The sequence below is a fragment of the Hyla sarda genome, chromosome 2, assembly GCF_029499605.1.
Source record: "Hyla sarda isolate aHylSar1 chromosome 2, aHylSar1.hap1, whole genome shotgun sequence".
Taxonomy (NCBI): Eukaryota; Metazoa; Chordata; class Amphibia; order Anura; family Hylidae; genus Hyla; species Hyla sarda.
The window spans coordinates 194,672,200-194,688,829 of NC_079190.1; the positions used below are offsets into that span (position 1 = coordinate 194,672,200).

The following is a 16,630-nucleotide window of genomic DNA, read 5'->3' on the forward strand; positions in this document are numbered from 1 at the left end:
GCAGGAAATCTGGTTTAGAACCTCATTTGTCAAATGGATGCCCATACACTCAGTCTGTCCAAGACAGCTTGTAACATTTGGGCATGTTTCATAAATTGTACTATACTACAAAGCTTGGTGTCATCAGCAAAATATAGAAACAAACAGCGCTGTTAATGCTTTCCTCTATATCATTAATTAATCCAGCAGATCACATCCTATAACACCCCTGTATAACACATGTTTAATGCTGTGTTCCCTCAAAATAACTCACAGCTATTAATGTCTAAACCTTGGCATTAAAAGTGAGTACACCTAAGTAGAAATGTTCAAATTGGACCCGAAGTGTGGCCACCATTATTTTCCAGCACTGCCTTAAGCCTCTTGGTATGGCGTTCACCAGAGCTTCACAGGTTGTCACTGGAGTCCTCTTCCACTTCTCCATGACAAAATCACAGAGCTGGTGGATACTGGAGACCTTGCACTCCCCCACCTTGCGTTTATGGATGCCCCACAGATGCTCAATATGGTTTAGGTCTTGAGACATACTTGGCAGTCCATCACCTTTACCGTCAGCTTCTTTAACAAGGCAGTGGTCGTCTTGAAGATGTGTTTGAGGCCATTATGTTAGAATACTGCTATGTGGCCCTGTCTGCGAAAGGAGGGGATTGTGATCTGCTTCAGTATGTCACAGTAAATGTTGGCATTCATAGTTCCCTCAATGAACTGTAGCTCCTCAGTGCCAGCAGGCCAGACCATGACACTCCCTCCACCATGCTTCACTGTAGACCTGACACACTTGTCTTTGTACTCCTCACCTGGTTGCTGCTATACACACAGTTGACACCATCTGAACCAATTACCGCATATACTCGAGTATAAGCCGACCCGAGTATAAGCCGAGACCCCTAATTTCAACCCAAAATCCCAGGAAAAGTTATTGACTCGAGTATAAGCCTAGGGTGGGAAATACCTCATCCCCCCTGTCATCATCCAGACCCGTCATTAACATCCTCATCATCATCCCCTTGTCATCATCCCACACATCCCCCCTTCATCATCCCCTTATCATCCCACACATCCCCCCTTCATCATCCCCTTATCATCCCACACATCCCCCCTTCATCATCCCCTTGTCATCATCCCACACATCCCCCCTTCATCATCCCCTTATCATCCCACACATCCCCCCTTCATCATCCCCTTGTCATCATCCCGCACATCCCCCCTTCATCATCCCCTTATCATCCCGCACATCCCCCCTTCATCATCCCCTTATCATCCCGCACATCCCCCCTTCATCATCCCCTTATCATCCCACACCCCCCCCTTCATCATCCCCACCCCCCTTCATCATCCCCACACCCCCCCTTCATCATCCTCTTCTCATCATTCGCCCTCAGTGGTCTTCAACCTGCGGACCTCCAGAGGTTTCAAAACTACAACTCCCAGCAAGCCCGGGCAGCCATCGGCTGTCCGGGCTTGCTGGGAGTTGTAGTTTTGAAACCTCCGGAGGTCCGCAGGTTGAAGACCACTGCGGCCTTCAACATCATCCAGCCCCCCTCTCACCCCCTTTAGTTCTGAGTACTCACCTCCGCTCGGCGCTGGTCCGGTCCTGCAGGGCTGTCCGGTGAGGAGGTGGTCCGGTGAGGAGGTGGTCCGGGCTGCTATCTTCACCGGGGGCGCCTCTTCTCCGCGCTTCCGGCCCGGAATAGAGGCGTTGCCTTGACAATGACGCAGTAGTACGTTGGCAATGAACGCACCTCTGCGTCGTTGTCACGGCAACGTGACTATTCTGAGGCCGGGCCCGAAGCGCTTAGAAGAGGCCTCCCCGGTGAAGATAGCAGCCCGGAACCACTATCCCACCGGACCACCTCCCCACCGGACAGCCCTGCAGGACCGGACCAGCGCCGAGCGGAGGTGAGTACTCAGAACTAAAGGGGGTGAGAGGGGGCTGGATGATGTTGAAGGCCGCAGTGGTCTTCAACCTGCGGACCTCCGGAGGTTTCAAAACTACAACTCCCAGCAAGCCCGGACAGCCGATGGCTGCCCGGGCTTGCTGGGAGTTGTAGTTTTGAAACCTCTGGAGGTCCGCAGGTTGAAGACCACTGCGGGTGGGGGAGTTCACTCGAGTATAAGCCGAGGGGGGTGTTTTCAGCACGAAAAATCGTGCTGAAAAACTCGGCCTATACTCGAGTATATACGGTAAGTTAATTATGGATCCAGTAATCCATGTACTTAGTCGTCTTGTCTTCTGAAAACTGTTTTCGGGCTTTCTTGTTCTTCATCTTTAGAAGGGGCTTTCTTCCGGGACCAACTGATGCAGCGTGTGGCATATGGTCTGAGCAACAACAGGCTGACATCCCCTCCCCTTCAACCTCTGCAGCAATGCCGGCAGCACTCATATATATATTCCTCAAAAACAACCTCTGGATATACCGCTGAGCATGTGCACGCAACTTCTTTAGTTGATCATGGCGACTGCTGTTCTACATTGAACCTTTGCTGTTAAACCGCTGTATGGTCTTGCCCACTATGCAGGATATCGGCAATCTTCTCATAGCATATGCCATCTTTCTGTAGAGCAACAAGTTTATTTTTTTTTATTTTTTTTAGATCCACAGAAAGTTCTTTGCTATGAGGTGCCATGCTGGATTTCCAGTGACCATAATTAGAGTGTGAGTGCGATAACACCAAATTTAAGACACCTGAGGTCTTGTAACACTAACAAGTTACATGACACCAGGGAGAGAAAATAGCTAATTGAGCCCAATTTCCACTTAAGGGTGTACCAACTTTTGTTGCCAAGGTTTAGACATTAAAGGCTGTGTTGAGTTATTTTGAGGGGACAAAACATTAAACACTGTTACACAGACTGTGCACTCACTACTTTACATTGTAGCAGAGTGTAATTTCTTCAGTGTTGTCACATAAAAAGATATAATAAAATATTTACAAAAATGTGAGGGTTGTACTTACTTACGTGAGATACTGTAAGTTAGATGGGCTATGTTATTTGCAAAAACTTTTTATATAAAATATAGATAATGACATTATATGTATACTTGTTTGAAAATATACTTGTTTTGTATTTTGTGCAGAGACAAAATACAGGAAGTGTGGGTGGGATCGGCAGGGCTCTGTGCACCGAGGCTCTTTGAGATTCCCCTGGCTCACACAGCAGGCTGATTGACAAACCAGGGATAAGACAACATTCTTTCCCCAAACAACATTTATAACTAATGTATATTACATACATACATATATATATATATATATATATATATATATATATATATATATATATATATATAAATAATGCTATACATTGTATAAAAAGTTTTTTTGTGTGTAAATGACAGGTATGTGCTTTAAACAAAAGCAGTCCCAGTACTAGTCTGATTGGTAAGAGATTGCACAACGCAAAGAGGAACGGTATAGTTAGGTGTGCAGTGGTTGGCCAAGTGAGGCTATTGCTAGTACAATAGTGAAACCATGAAAGAATATAATTAAATGCCACATAGTTTTGAATGTTTAGATCATATGTATGTAATCACAGTTTTTTTTTCCTTAATCCCTTAAGGACGCAGGGCTAAGAGTGTCCGCCACCGATCGTTGTGACGCGCGCTATTAACCCTTTAGACGTTCAAAATTGATTACCGCGTATAAAGTAACAAACATACACTCCCAGCAGATCAGTCAGGCTGACCGGGACCATCGAGGTGAAATCGCCATGTCCTGATCAGCTAGAAGGCGAGCGGAGGGTCCGTTACCTGCCTCCGGCATGTCCGATCGGTGATTGATTGAAATCCAGGCTTGAGCAATTGACCGCCGATAACACTGATCATTGCCATGTTAATGCATGGCAGTGATCTGTGTAGAAGATCAGTGTGTGCAGTTTTATAGCCACTAGAGGGGGCTATAACATTGCAAAAAAAAAGTGTGATAACAAGTTAATAAAGATTATTTAACCGCTTCCCTAATAAGAGTAAGGATCACCCCTTTTCCCATTTAATAAAAAACCTTAAAATAAAAAAAAATGTGGTATCGCAGCGTGCAGAAATGTCTGAACTATAAAAATATATCATTACTTAAACCGCACAGTCAATGGTCTGCGCGCAAAAAAATTCCAATATCCCATTTTATATCATGAAAAAATGAATAAAAAGCGATTAAAACATCCGATCAATACAAAACTGGTACCACTGAAAACTTCAGATGACAGCGCAAAAAATTAGCCATCCTGTATGCGGAAAAATAAAAAAAAGTTATAGGGGTCAAAAGATGACAATTTTAAAAGTATTCATTTTCATGAATGTAGTTATGATTTTTTCCAGAAGTTAGACTAAATCAAACCTATATAAGTAGGGTATCATATTAATCGTATGGACCCACAGAATAAAGAGAAGGTGAAAAATGCACTGCGTAGAAACGGAAGCCCCCAAATATACAAAATAGCAATTTTTCTTCAATTTTGTCGCACAATGAATTTTTTTCCATTTTGCCGTAGATTTTTTTGGTAAAATGACTAATACCACTGCAAAGAAGAATTGGTGGCGCAAAACATAAGCCATAATATGGAATTTTAGGTGAAAAATTGAAAGGGTTATGATTTTTTAAATGTAAGGAGGAAAAAAACTTAAGTGCAAAAATGGAAAAACCCTGAGTCCTTAACCTCTTAAGAACTCAGGGCGTACCTGTACGCTAAAGATGAGCGGACTTACAGTAAATTCGATTCGTCACGAACTTCTCGGCTCGGCAGTTGATGACTTTTCCTGCATAAATTAGTTCAGCTTTCAGGTGCTCCGGTGGGCTGGAAAAGGTGGATACAGTCCTAGGAAAGACTCTCCTAGGATTGTATCCACCTTTTCCAGCCCACGGGAGCACCTGAAAGCTGAACTAATTAATGCAGGAAAAGTCATCAACTGCCGAGCCGAGAAGTTCGTGACGAATCGAATTTACTGTAAGTTCCCTCATCTCCACTGTACGCCCTGAGCCCGGTTCCCAGTGTTTAAAACTGCTATTCATAGCCGGTACTCTGGGCTAACAGCGCACGGCACAGCAGCTCAGTCGGGCTGATCGGGACATCACAATAAAATCGCAATGTCCCGATCAGCTAGAACGCGAGCGGAGACCCCCTTACCTTGCTCAGTCGCGTCCAATCTGGGTTTGATTGCTCCAAGCCTGAGCTACAGGCTTGACCAATCGAGCCCCTATCTCGTTGATCCATGCAAAGCTATGGCTTTGCAGGGATCAGCATAAGAGGTCAGTGTGTGCAGTGCTATAGGTCCCTATGGGAGCTATAGCACTGCAAAAAAAAAAAAGTTAACAAAAAGGTAATTTAACCCCTTCCCTAATAAAAGTTTGAATCACCCCCCCCTCCCCTTTGCCCATAAAAAAAAAAACTGTGTAAATAAAAATAAACATATGTGGTATCGCTGCGTGCGGAAATGTCCGAACTATAAAAATATATAATTAATTAAACCGCTCGGTCAATGGCGAATGCGCAAAAAGATTCCAAATTCCAAAATAGCATATTTTTGGTCACTTTTTATATAATGAAAAAATGCATACAAAGCGATCAAAAAGTCCAATCAATACAAAAATAAAAACCGATAAAAACTTCAGAACACGGCGCAAAAAATCAGTTCTCATATTGGTCCATACGCGGAAAAATAAAAAAGTTATAGAGGTTAGAAGATGAGAATTTTTAACATATACATTTTCCTGCATGTAGTTATGATTTTTTTCCAAAGTACGACAAAATCAAACCTACATACCGTATATACTCGAGTATAAGCCGAGTTTTTCAGCACGATTTTTCGTGCTGAAAACACCCCCCTCGGCTTATACTCGAGTGAACTTATACTCGAGTGAAGACCACTGCGGCCTTCGACATCATCCAGCCCCCTCTCACCCCCCTTTAGTGCTGTACAGTACTCACCTGCGCTCGGCGCTGGTCCGGTGCTGCAGGACTGTCCGGTGAGGAGGTCGTCCGGTGGGATAGTGGTTCCGGGCTGCTATCTTCACCGGGGAGGCCTCTTCTAAGCGCTTCGGGCCCGGCCTCAGAATAGTCACGTTACCTTGACAACGACGCAGAGGTACGTTCATTGCCAACGTACTTCTGCGACATTGTCAAGGCAACGCCTCTATTCCGGGCCGAAAGCGCGGAGAAGAGGCGCCCCCGGTGAAGATAGCAGCCCGGAACCACTATCCCACCGGACGACCTCCTCTCCGGACAGCCCTGCAGGACCGGACCAGCGCCGAGCGGAGGCGAGTACTGTACAGAACTAAAGGGGGGCGAGAGGGGGCTGGATGATGTCGAAGGCCGCAGTGGTCTTCAACCTGCGGACCTCCGGAGGTTTCAAAACTACAACTCCCAGCAAGCCCGGACAGCCGATGGCTGCCCGGGCTTGCTGGGAGTTGTAGTTTTGAAACCTCTGGAGGTCCGCAGGTTGAAGACCACTGAGGGCGGATGATGAGAAGAGGATGATGAAGGGGGGGGTGTGGGATGATGAAGGGGGGTGTGTGGGATGATGACAAGGGGATGATGAAGGGGGGGGATGATGAAGGGGGGTGGGGATGATGACAAGGGGATGATGAAGGGGGGGATGTGTGGGATGATGACAAGGGGATGATGAAGGGGGGATGTGTGGGATGATGACAAGGGGATGATGACAGGTGATGATGATGAGGATCTGGATGATGACAGGCGGTGATGATGATGAGGATGTTAATGACGGGTCTGGATGATGACAGGGGGGGATGATGTATTTCCCACCCTAGGCTTATACTCGAGTCAATAACTTTTCCTGGGATTTTGGGTTGAAATTAGGGGTCTCGGCTTATACTCAGGTCGGCTTATACTCGAGTATATACGGTAAGTAGGGTATCATTTTAACCGTATGGACCTACAGAATAAAGATAAGGTGTTATTTTTACCGAAAAATGCACTGCGTTGAAACGGAAGCCCCCAAAAGTTACAAAATGAAATTGTTTGTTCAATTTTGTCGCACACTAAAAAAAATTTTCCGTTCCGTGGATTTTTGGGTAAAATGACTTATGTTACTGCAAAGTAGAATTGATGGCGCAAAAAATAAGCCATCATTTGGAATTTTATGTGCAAAATTGAAAGCGTTTTGATTTTTAGAAGGCGATGAGGAAAAAATGAAAATGCAAAAACGGAAAAACGAGTCTTTAAGGGGTTAAAGAGTAGCTCCCACCATCTTTTTTTTCTGTCCCTACCTATTGGTTATCTCTCCCTAACACCCTCCCTGCCTTTAAAAATGTTTTCCTACTTTCTAAATTGAATTTTTCATGGCTGTAACGCTGCTCACTCTGCCTGAGCAGGAAGCAGACTTCCTCAGAAGGCGCGACATCACTGAAGCCTGCTGGGTGCCGGCTTCCGCCCTTACCTCGTTTATGCAGCGCTCCTGGAAGCGTCAGAAGTGTGCATAGATGAGTGGCCAATCGCATGGCAGGCTGCTCCTGGGTCTCCTCCTCCCTGATTCTCACTGCATGTGCTGTCCAGGGAGGAGGATTATAGGAGCATCACCAGACCTGCCGTGCAAAATTCTCAGCCGAGAACCCAGACCTCACATAAGACCTCAGATCAGACTTACTCCTGCAGGACATGTACATTCCTTGAGCATCAGAGCAGCACTGAGAATGAGTGCGCACACTGCCACCAGACTATACATGCCGGGGGGCGGGGACGGCCGGCGACACGAGGCCAGGCAGCCAATGCGCGCCTCCCCGTTGTTCACAGCGCTCGCTCCCGCCTGTCAGATTGACAGGCAGGGATCGAGCGCTGGCTGAGAGAATTCAGACTGATGCCCGGTCGGGATCAGTCCGAATTGAGCAATGACGTCATCCGCTCTGCAGCCGGCCACTAGGAGGGTGACCCCTAGTGGCTGGATTTTCAAGGGGGAAAAAAGGTATTTAGAGAAAAAAATTAAGGAATATGTTGTACTACATTACATGACAGTTTAATGTTTACCTTATACCAAAAGTATTTTATTTACTAAAGATTTCACACAAGATATCCTTTCGATATGCTGTAAAGGTTTCTAGTTGGAATTACCCTGTAAAAGATGCTTACCTAAGGTGTCTTTCAAATTCTTAACCAGAGATCCTTTCTTTAAGCTGTTTTTCCTCTCCACATAGTTTGACGGTACGTATCCTGTCTTGTTAGAGGCATTTCTAACACGCCACCATGTTTTAGAGTCGTCCAGCAACCACAAGCGCTCATTTTTCTTAATATCAAGTTCTTGGTCCTGCTGTGCCATATAATCCCATTTGGCAATAACAATGACCTCCTCTGTCATTTTTCATGGAGTCACTGTTAATAAAAGTTAGAAACATGAATGAATAACTGTGACTCAGTAATACCTAATGAAGAAAAGGACTGCAATAAAGACTGATTTTATCACGCAACAACAGAAGTTAAAGGGATTTATCCATCATAAGGTGATTTTAGTACGTACCTGCCAGACAGTACTGGACATGCTTAGGAAGGATCTGTGCTTGTCGTGGGGCTAAATGGCTATGTTGTGAGATTACCATAACGGTGAGGTTATCTTTTTGTAAATTGGGTATTTCCTGTTGGAGTTCGTTTTCTCAAACTACAAATCCTATAGTTCCCTGTTTGTAAGTGTGAAGTCACTTTACTCCCTCCCACACATCAGCCACCCCACCCATTGAAACACAAATGAGCTCCATTCCATTCAAAAGACCAGTGTTTTCTAACCAGCGTACCTAAAGCTGTTGCTCAACCAATTGAAACAGGACAGGCTTCCTCTGATCACCTGACTAGTAATGTCATGTCTCAGGTAGCAATGCAACCTGGGAAAACCTGAGACCTAAGTAATTTTGTATGCTGTTAAGAATAAAAATTGGGGCGAAAATCACAGAAGAATTACGAGACCACCATCACATACACACACATACAGACACTAGATTATGAACTACACAAACTTTACAACCCCTGTAGCATAGTCAAATAAAAAATCCTGGAATACCCACTTAAATGAAGAGATACATCAGCCCCACCGATCAATGTATGGTACAAGCAACAGTAACATGCACTACAGCATCTTGCAGGAAAAAAAAAAAAAAAAAAGAATCTTAACCATAAAGGTAAATAGCATATAACCTAGAAGCACAGGCAGCCATTGAACATAACTTAGAAGAACTAAATTTGTGATCTAAGCAAGAAAAAAAAAAAAAAAAGATAAAACAAAACCACTAAGTGCAATTGACTAAAATCAGATAACAAATAAGCTAAATTAACATTTTTAACAAACATCATATCATTCATTTAAAATTATAAAGTTGCTTTATGTATATGGTGATAGATGGGACAAATAAATAAATAAAAATTTGGCTGCATTTTCCTTTAACACCAAATTTATTTCCATGTGAATAGATACTCCGTGCTATCCAAGTGTCTATAAACAATGAGCTATAATGAAAAAAAAAAAAAAAAAAGAAACAAGGAAACACTCTCCAAAGAGCCAGGATTCCCTTAGCACTCCGGACAATATATGTTTTAAAACACAAAACCTTTATTCCATCTTCTGAAAATGTAATTAAAGAAATACAATCAAATACTATCATACCAGAAAAACATTCTGCCAGTTATTCTGATATTTAGAACTGGAAAAAAAAAACAAAAAAACACAACACATTTATACAAATGTGATAAAGCAGTAACTTTAATTTTTTCAGTAGCGAGAATTAAATACACTGCTTCTAATAAATAAAACTTCTAATGAATTTCTCCAGCAGCAGAGAAACGTGATTTACCTAGAAATTAGAAGTGACAAAGTCATTGTTATTACAGAGAACCAGCCCTGTATTGTGGGTCACAATTTATTGCTGCAATGCTCCTGAGGGATAAATGCACTCTAAGGGTGCATTCCCACAGGGCGTATACGCAGCGTATTTGACGCTGCGCAAAATTTATGGCAGCAGCAGGAAATACGCTGCGTATCCCTTGCTCACTATACACACAGGGCTTTCCGGCGGCAGCCCTATGTGTGTAGTGAGTTTTGGAGGTGGAGCCATATGCCGGCGTGTCTGTGACGTGCGGCTCCGCCTCCAAAACTCACTACACACATAGGGCTGCCGCCGGAAAGCCCTGTGTGTATAGTGAGCAAGGGATACGCAGCGTATTTCCCGCTGCTGCCATAAATTTTGCGCAGGGTCTATTCACACATACAGGTCTATTCACACATACAGTAATCTGAGCAGATTTGATGCGCACGATTTAAAACTGTGTTTAGTCATTTAGTTTACATTGAAATCTGCGGCAGAAAAACCTGCACATCAAATCTGAGCAGAATAATGCTCTACACAGGCAAGGTTCACCCCAAAAAAACTAAATATTGGTACAATGACCATTCCTCCCTGTCCATGCTGTAGATATTTTATACTGTATACCGTATTATTTGAATGTTGCCAGAAAGTTACACAAATTATACAAATACAGACTCATGCCTTCCAGTACTTATCAGCTGCTTTATGTCCTTAAGTCAGTCCTGTAGTCTTTGCCATCAGAAACGGTACTCTCTGCTGCCACTTCTGTCCGTGTCAGGAACCGTTTATTTTTTTTTTTTTTTTTTTAACAGAAGTAAATTGCACATTTGTAAAACATTCTGGTACCAGTTCGTTTGAAATTTAATGATTTTAAATCAACTGATGCTAGAAAGTTTAACAAATTGTAATTTCTTTGAAATACCACTTTAACTCTTGGGCACAATTACTTTCTATTGTGGTGTTTAGTTACAGATTCCATGTGCTGTACTTTCTATGAATTGCTACACTAAACACTGTGTGCAGAACCAATCAGCTGAGCTCTCCTGCCCATTTATTTTAGTCACCAGTGGGTGTCTCAGCACCTGGACCTCCATCCATCCAAACTTCTTGCAATAAACACTCAGAAAATTCAAAATTTGCCAATTCCCAGTCACTGGTAACTGGAGTCGACCAAGAAGTTTAGAAGTTTTGTGCCCATTTACAAGAAATATGGTAGGAAGGAATTGGGCAACTACAAGCCAGTAAGTCTGACATCAATAATGGGGAAATTAATGGGTACTATCCCAAAGGAGAGGATTGTATAACATCTTAAATCACATGGATTGCAAGATGAAAAACAACATGGGTTTACTTCAGGGAGATTGTGTCAAACTAATCTGACAGATTGTTTTGATTGGGCGACTAAAATAATAGATGGTGGAGGCACAGTAGACATTGTTTACCTAGATTTTAGTAAGGGCACTGTGCCATAATTTTGAAACTGTGCCATAGAATAAATTTCAATAAACTGCAGTCTAAAGGGGTATTCCAGGATTTGTTTTTATTTGACTATGCTACAGGAGCTGTAAAGTTAGTGTAGTTCATGATATAGTGTCTGTACCTCTGTGTGACGATTTTCTCACAATTCTTCTGTGATTTTTACTCCAATATTTATTTTTACCAGCATACAAAATTACTGTTGTCTCAGATTTTTCACAAGTTGCAATGCGGCCAAGACCTGACTCACTAGTCAGCTGATGACAGGGAGCCTGTCTGCTTCAATGGGTGGAGCGATCGTTTGGTGGGAGAGAGATCAATCTGCAACTAATGCAACAGATGTAGGCACCCTGATTGAAAACCACAGGTCTTTTTGAATGGATGTAGCTCATTTATGTTTCAATGGGTGGGGTGGCTGATGTGTGGGAGGGAGGAAAATGGAATTGTGGGATCTGTAGTCAAAAAAAGAAAAGTCAAACAGGAAATACCAGTTCACAAAAAGCTAGCCACAGTGTTATGGTAATCTCACAACATAGCCATTTAGCCCCAAGACAAGCGCAAATCCTTCCTAAGCATGTCCATTACTGTCTGGCAGGTACGTACTAAAATCACCTTATGGTGGATAACCCCTTTAAGCTTAGACTCCCATATTGTTGAATGGATAAGTAGTGGCTGAGGGACAGGCAACAGAGGGTTTTAGTCAATGGAATATTTTCAGAGCAAGGTCTTGTTACCTGTGGGGTACCTCAGGGATCTGTACTTGGACCCATTTTGTTTTATATCTGTATCATTGATACTGATTATGCAGTAACCTATATTTTCCATATACTTGTATGGGACTTTAAACAAAAACCCCGCCCCTGGCAAATGGGGGGTGAGTAAGGGTTAAATTACCTATCCTATGTTTGTTGTACACCCCGATTGGATATGACAACAATATATGGGGATTGGATATGAAGTCAAAAGCTTCCTCCTCTGTTGATTTTCTTCCCCAACAAGGATGAGGAAGGAAAAACCAGGTAATGCCGGGTACTCAGCTAGTAATATATAAATACACTTCTGTACAATAGTCCAGACGTGCAAAAGCAGTACCGAAGAATAAAAACTGAGCAGCCAAGGACAGGAAGCAATGACTTGGGTGCTGACAGACAATGCAACATGATAATGACCTCAAATACACCTTGCAGAACAGAAATGGCTCAAGATAACAAAATCAATACTTTCAATTACATTTCAGTCTTAATGCTACAGAGCACCTGCTGTCTGAATTCAGTAGAGGAGTCCATATGAAAAGATACCGCAATAAATTGTGTGGAACAATAATTCTTACTACAGATTTGCAAGGAAACAAAAATAAAAACTCCTTAGGCTATGTTCATAATAGTATTAAAGGGGTACTCCGCCCCTAGACATCTTATCCCCTATCGAAAGGATAGGGGATAAGAAGTCAGATCGCGGGGGTCCCACCGCTGGGGACCCCCGGGATCTTGGCTGCAGCACCCACATGTTGCGGCTTCCAGCAGAGCTGGAGACTCTCATCCTAACGCCTCACGACCACGGTGACGGGAGATCGTGACGTCACGACTCCACCCCGTGTGACGTCACGCCCCGCCCCGCCCCCTCAATGCAAGTCTATGGGAGGGGGCATCACGATCTCATGTCACAGTGGTCGGGAGCAGAAGACTCCAGCGTTTCCGGAAGCCGAAACAGGTGGGTGCTGCAGCGGAGATCCCGGGGGTCCCCAGCGGCGGACCCCCGCGATCTGACATCTTATCCCCTATCCTTTGGATAGGGAATAAGATGTCTAGAGGCGGAGTACCCCTTTAAATGGGTTTTGCAATGGAGATATATAGGTCTAAGCTGATGCATTTGCCACTTCATTGCCATGCCATTTTTGGGCAATCCAAAGAATATGGGCCACAAATAGTACATACCGAATTCTCTCCTATACATAACATTTTGGGGTTATGGTTATTCCTCCTAGACATTTTTTTATAAATAAACTAGTATCAGGCATTGCACAGTCTTCTTACTTAAAGGGGTTCTCCGGTGCTTAGACATCAGGGTGCTGTGTGCAAGATCCCGGGGGTCCCCAGCGGCGGGACTCCCGCGATCAGGCATCTTATCCCCTATCCTTTGGATAGGGGATAAGATGTCTAAGCACCGGAGAACCCCTTTAAACCTTGTGGGGGAGGAAAAACAACAATGAGGCTCTCGTTCTCCTATCCCAACCGCATATCCTGTTCCCCACATTCAATATTCTCTGCACCTGCCTGCCAGACAGCAGTATGTTTAAAAGTCCTGGGCAATCTCTGCAGTGTGAAAATAATGTGGTCAAAAGATGTATCGAAAGATAGACTTTGGTAGCTTTAGAGAAAAAAACACACACCTAAGAGAGTGGGTTAGGGTAGATTTATCTCTACTATATTTTTAGTTGATCAGTTGACCTATAACTAACATGTGTACCAAAGAGTTGTGCAGTTGTCCATAGCAACCAATTAGATTGCTTCTATCATTTTTGAAAAGGCCTCTGAAAAATGAAGGAAGCAATCTGATTGGTTGCTATGGGCAACTCAGAAAAGTCTCCTCTGGACAGGTTTTGATAAATCTCCCTCTTTGTGTGTATTGGAACTAAACCAAAATAGGGAGGAAAAAATACAAATTGGACATAATGTCACACCAAACTCCAAAAATGGGCTGGACAAAATGATTGGCACCTTTAACTTAATATTTGGCTGCACACCCTTTAGAAAAAATCTGAAATCAGTCACTTCCTATAACCATCAATAAGTTTTTACACCTCTCAGCCATGCTGGCTGAGAGGTGTGAGAAGCTTATTGATGGAACACCCTGCAAACTGCTCCAGGTCTCTCTTATTGGAAGGGGGCCTTTTCCCAACAGCAATTTTAAGCTCTCTCCACAGGTGTTCAATGGGATTTAGAACTGGACTCATTGTTGGCCACTTCAGAACTCCAGCGCTTTGTTGTCATCCATTTCTGGGTGCTTTTTGACGTATGTTTGGGGTCATTGTCCTGCTGGAAGACCCAAGATCTCGGACGCAAACCCAGCTTTCTGACACTGGGCTGTATAGTGCGACCCAAAATCCGTTGTAGGCCTCATTCTGTTTTCGGTAAACAGTAGTATGATGTGCTTTACCAAAAAGCTCTATCTTGGTCTCATCTGTCCACAAGACTTTTTCCCAGAAGGATTTTGGCTTACGCTTGTTCATTTTGGCAAAATGTAGTCTTGCTTTTTTATGTCTCTGTGTCAGCAGTGGGGTCCTCCTGGGTCTCCTACCATAGTGTTTCATTTCATTTAAATGTTGACGGATAGTTCACACTGACACTGATGCTCCCTGAGCCTGCAGGACAGCTTGAATATCTTTGGAACTTGTTTGGGGCTGCTTATCCACCATTCGGACTATCCTGCGTTGACACTTTTCATAAATTTTTCTCTTCCGTCCATGCCCAGGGAGATTAGCTACAGTGCCATGGGTTGCAAACTTCTTAATATTGTGCACTGTGGACAAAGGCAAATCTAGATTTCTGGAGATGGACTTGTAACCTTGAGATTGTTCATATTTTTCCACAATTTTGGTTCGCAAGTTCTCTTCTCTTTCTGTTGTCCATGCTTAGTGTGGCACACACAGATACACAATGCAAAGACTAAGTGAACCTTTTTATCTGCTGTCAGGTGTTATTTTTATATTGCCAACACCTGTTACTTGTTCCAGGTGAGTTTAAAGGAGCATCACATGTTTGAAACAATCTTATTTATCCACAATTTTGAAAGGGTGCCAATAATTTTGTCCAGCCCATTTTTGGCGTTTGGTGTGGCATTTTGTCCAATTAGCTTTTTTTCCTCCCTTTTTGGTTTAGTTCCAAAACACAAAGGGAATAAACATGTGTATAGCAAAAGATGTGTTACTGCAATCCTTTTCTGTGAGAAACACTTCATTTTCTTGAAACATTTCAGGGGTGCCAACATTTACAGCCATGACTGTACATACATTGAGATAAAAAAAGAATATATATATTTTTATGTATTTATTGATAACTGGGTAAGGGGTGTATTCCAATATAGTTTAACATTGTCAGAACTAATTTGACAATATCATCACACGTAGGACTCACACCCAACTGGTAACCCCCAGTTGTCAATATATTAATTTCTAGTAGGAACAACAGAATGCAGAGTTATAAAAGATGCATAGATCTGTTATCATATGAAAAATACAAGTAGTTACTAAATCTAACATGCCAGAAAAAGTCACAGGTCCAATCTACCTCCTAAGGCCTTTGTCATAGTGCGGGAAGAGGTTCTCTACCAGCACTAACCAAGTTAAGTTACATTAAGTAACAGTTTGCAATGCCAATGTACAGCTTTAAAGGACAACAGGATACTGTTGTGTATTAAAAAGGCGTAGACTCAAGAGACAGGAGCATAATCTCACAGCTTTACAAAGCATTAGTGCAGCCTCATCTAGAATAAGCAGTTCAGGTCAGGACAGAGCAAGAATGCCTTGGAATTAGAAAAAGCGAATAGACAAATCTGGAAGGGGGGGCGCATAAGTAACCTGAATTATGAGGAAAAATCATCAGACACTAGAATAGACATCTAATGAGACATTAGAAACTAGTAGAAATATATAAAACGACCCATACAAAATATATGGTTAAAAGCTGGTTTACTAGACAGTAACTATAGAAGGCAAGACACTTTGCCTAGCGATTATGGCAGCGACAGGGGTTGCACTGCAGTGATCTTGCCATACCACAGCTTAGATAAATTAAGGGGGTCGCTTTGTAACCCACAGGTAGCCACAACCATCACAAGACATGCATCTCAGATGGATTTCTCGTGACTGACAGGTTGCAGTTGTGGACACTTTTGGGTCCCAAAGTGCTACCATTCACTTATCTAAGCTGAGATGCAGCAAGATCACAACAGTGCAAATTGTGTCCCAACCAAAATAGTCATGTAACCGTAGCCAATTTCCCACACTGAAGAAAAAGAAATAAAAAATCAAAGAGGATCTACATTTTGATAGGGCAATACCTGAAAAAATATAGACTTGAGTAACAGTAAAATATAAAGCAAAAGGCTTTCAAACCAGACATTTTAGGCTTACAATCATAATATGTAGAAAAACTATTTAGTCATTAAATGGATTCTCTATTTTAGAACCTTATCTTATATCTATGTCTAAAATGGATGAAAGGATTGTTGCTAGCTCTGAATGACCCTATAGTTTGGACAGCCCAATGATTTCCATAAAAATGTGTAATGGTTCATTTTCCCTGTGGTGGCACTGTATTTGATTTCAAATCCTTGCTGCCGGGCCCCACAATTTACA

The 16,630-nt window shown here is 42.9% G+C and overlaps 1 protein-coding gene across 3 annotated transcripts in view; it reads right to left on the bottom strand.

Annotated features, from left to right (window-relative positions):
• The window catches only part of NCK2 (NCK adaptor protein 2), a 64,494-nt gene that overhangs the window by 13,209 nt on the left and 34,655 nt on the right, over window positions 1-16,630 (bottom strand). For all 3 annotated transcript variants that reach the window (XM_056556050.1, XM_056556049.1, XM_056556048.1), the window contains one exon: window positions 8,081-8,320. In XM_056556050.1, coding sequence (XP_056412025.1) covers window positions 8,081-8,306 — 226 coding nt within the window. In that variant the 5' untranslated portion in view covers window positions 8,307-8,320. The remainder of the gene's footprint in view (window positions 1-8,080; window positions 8,321-16,630) is intronic.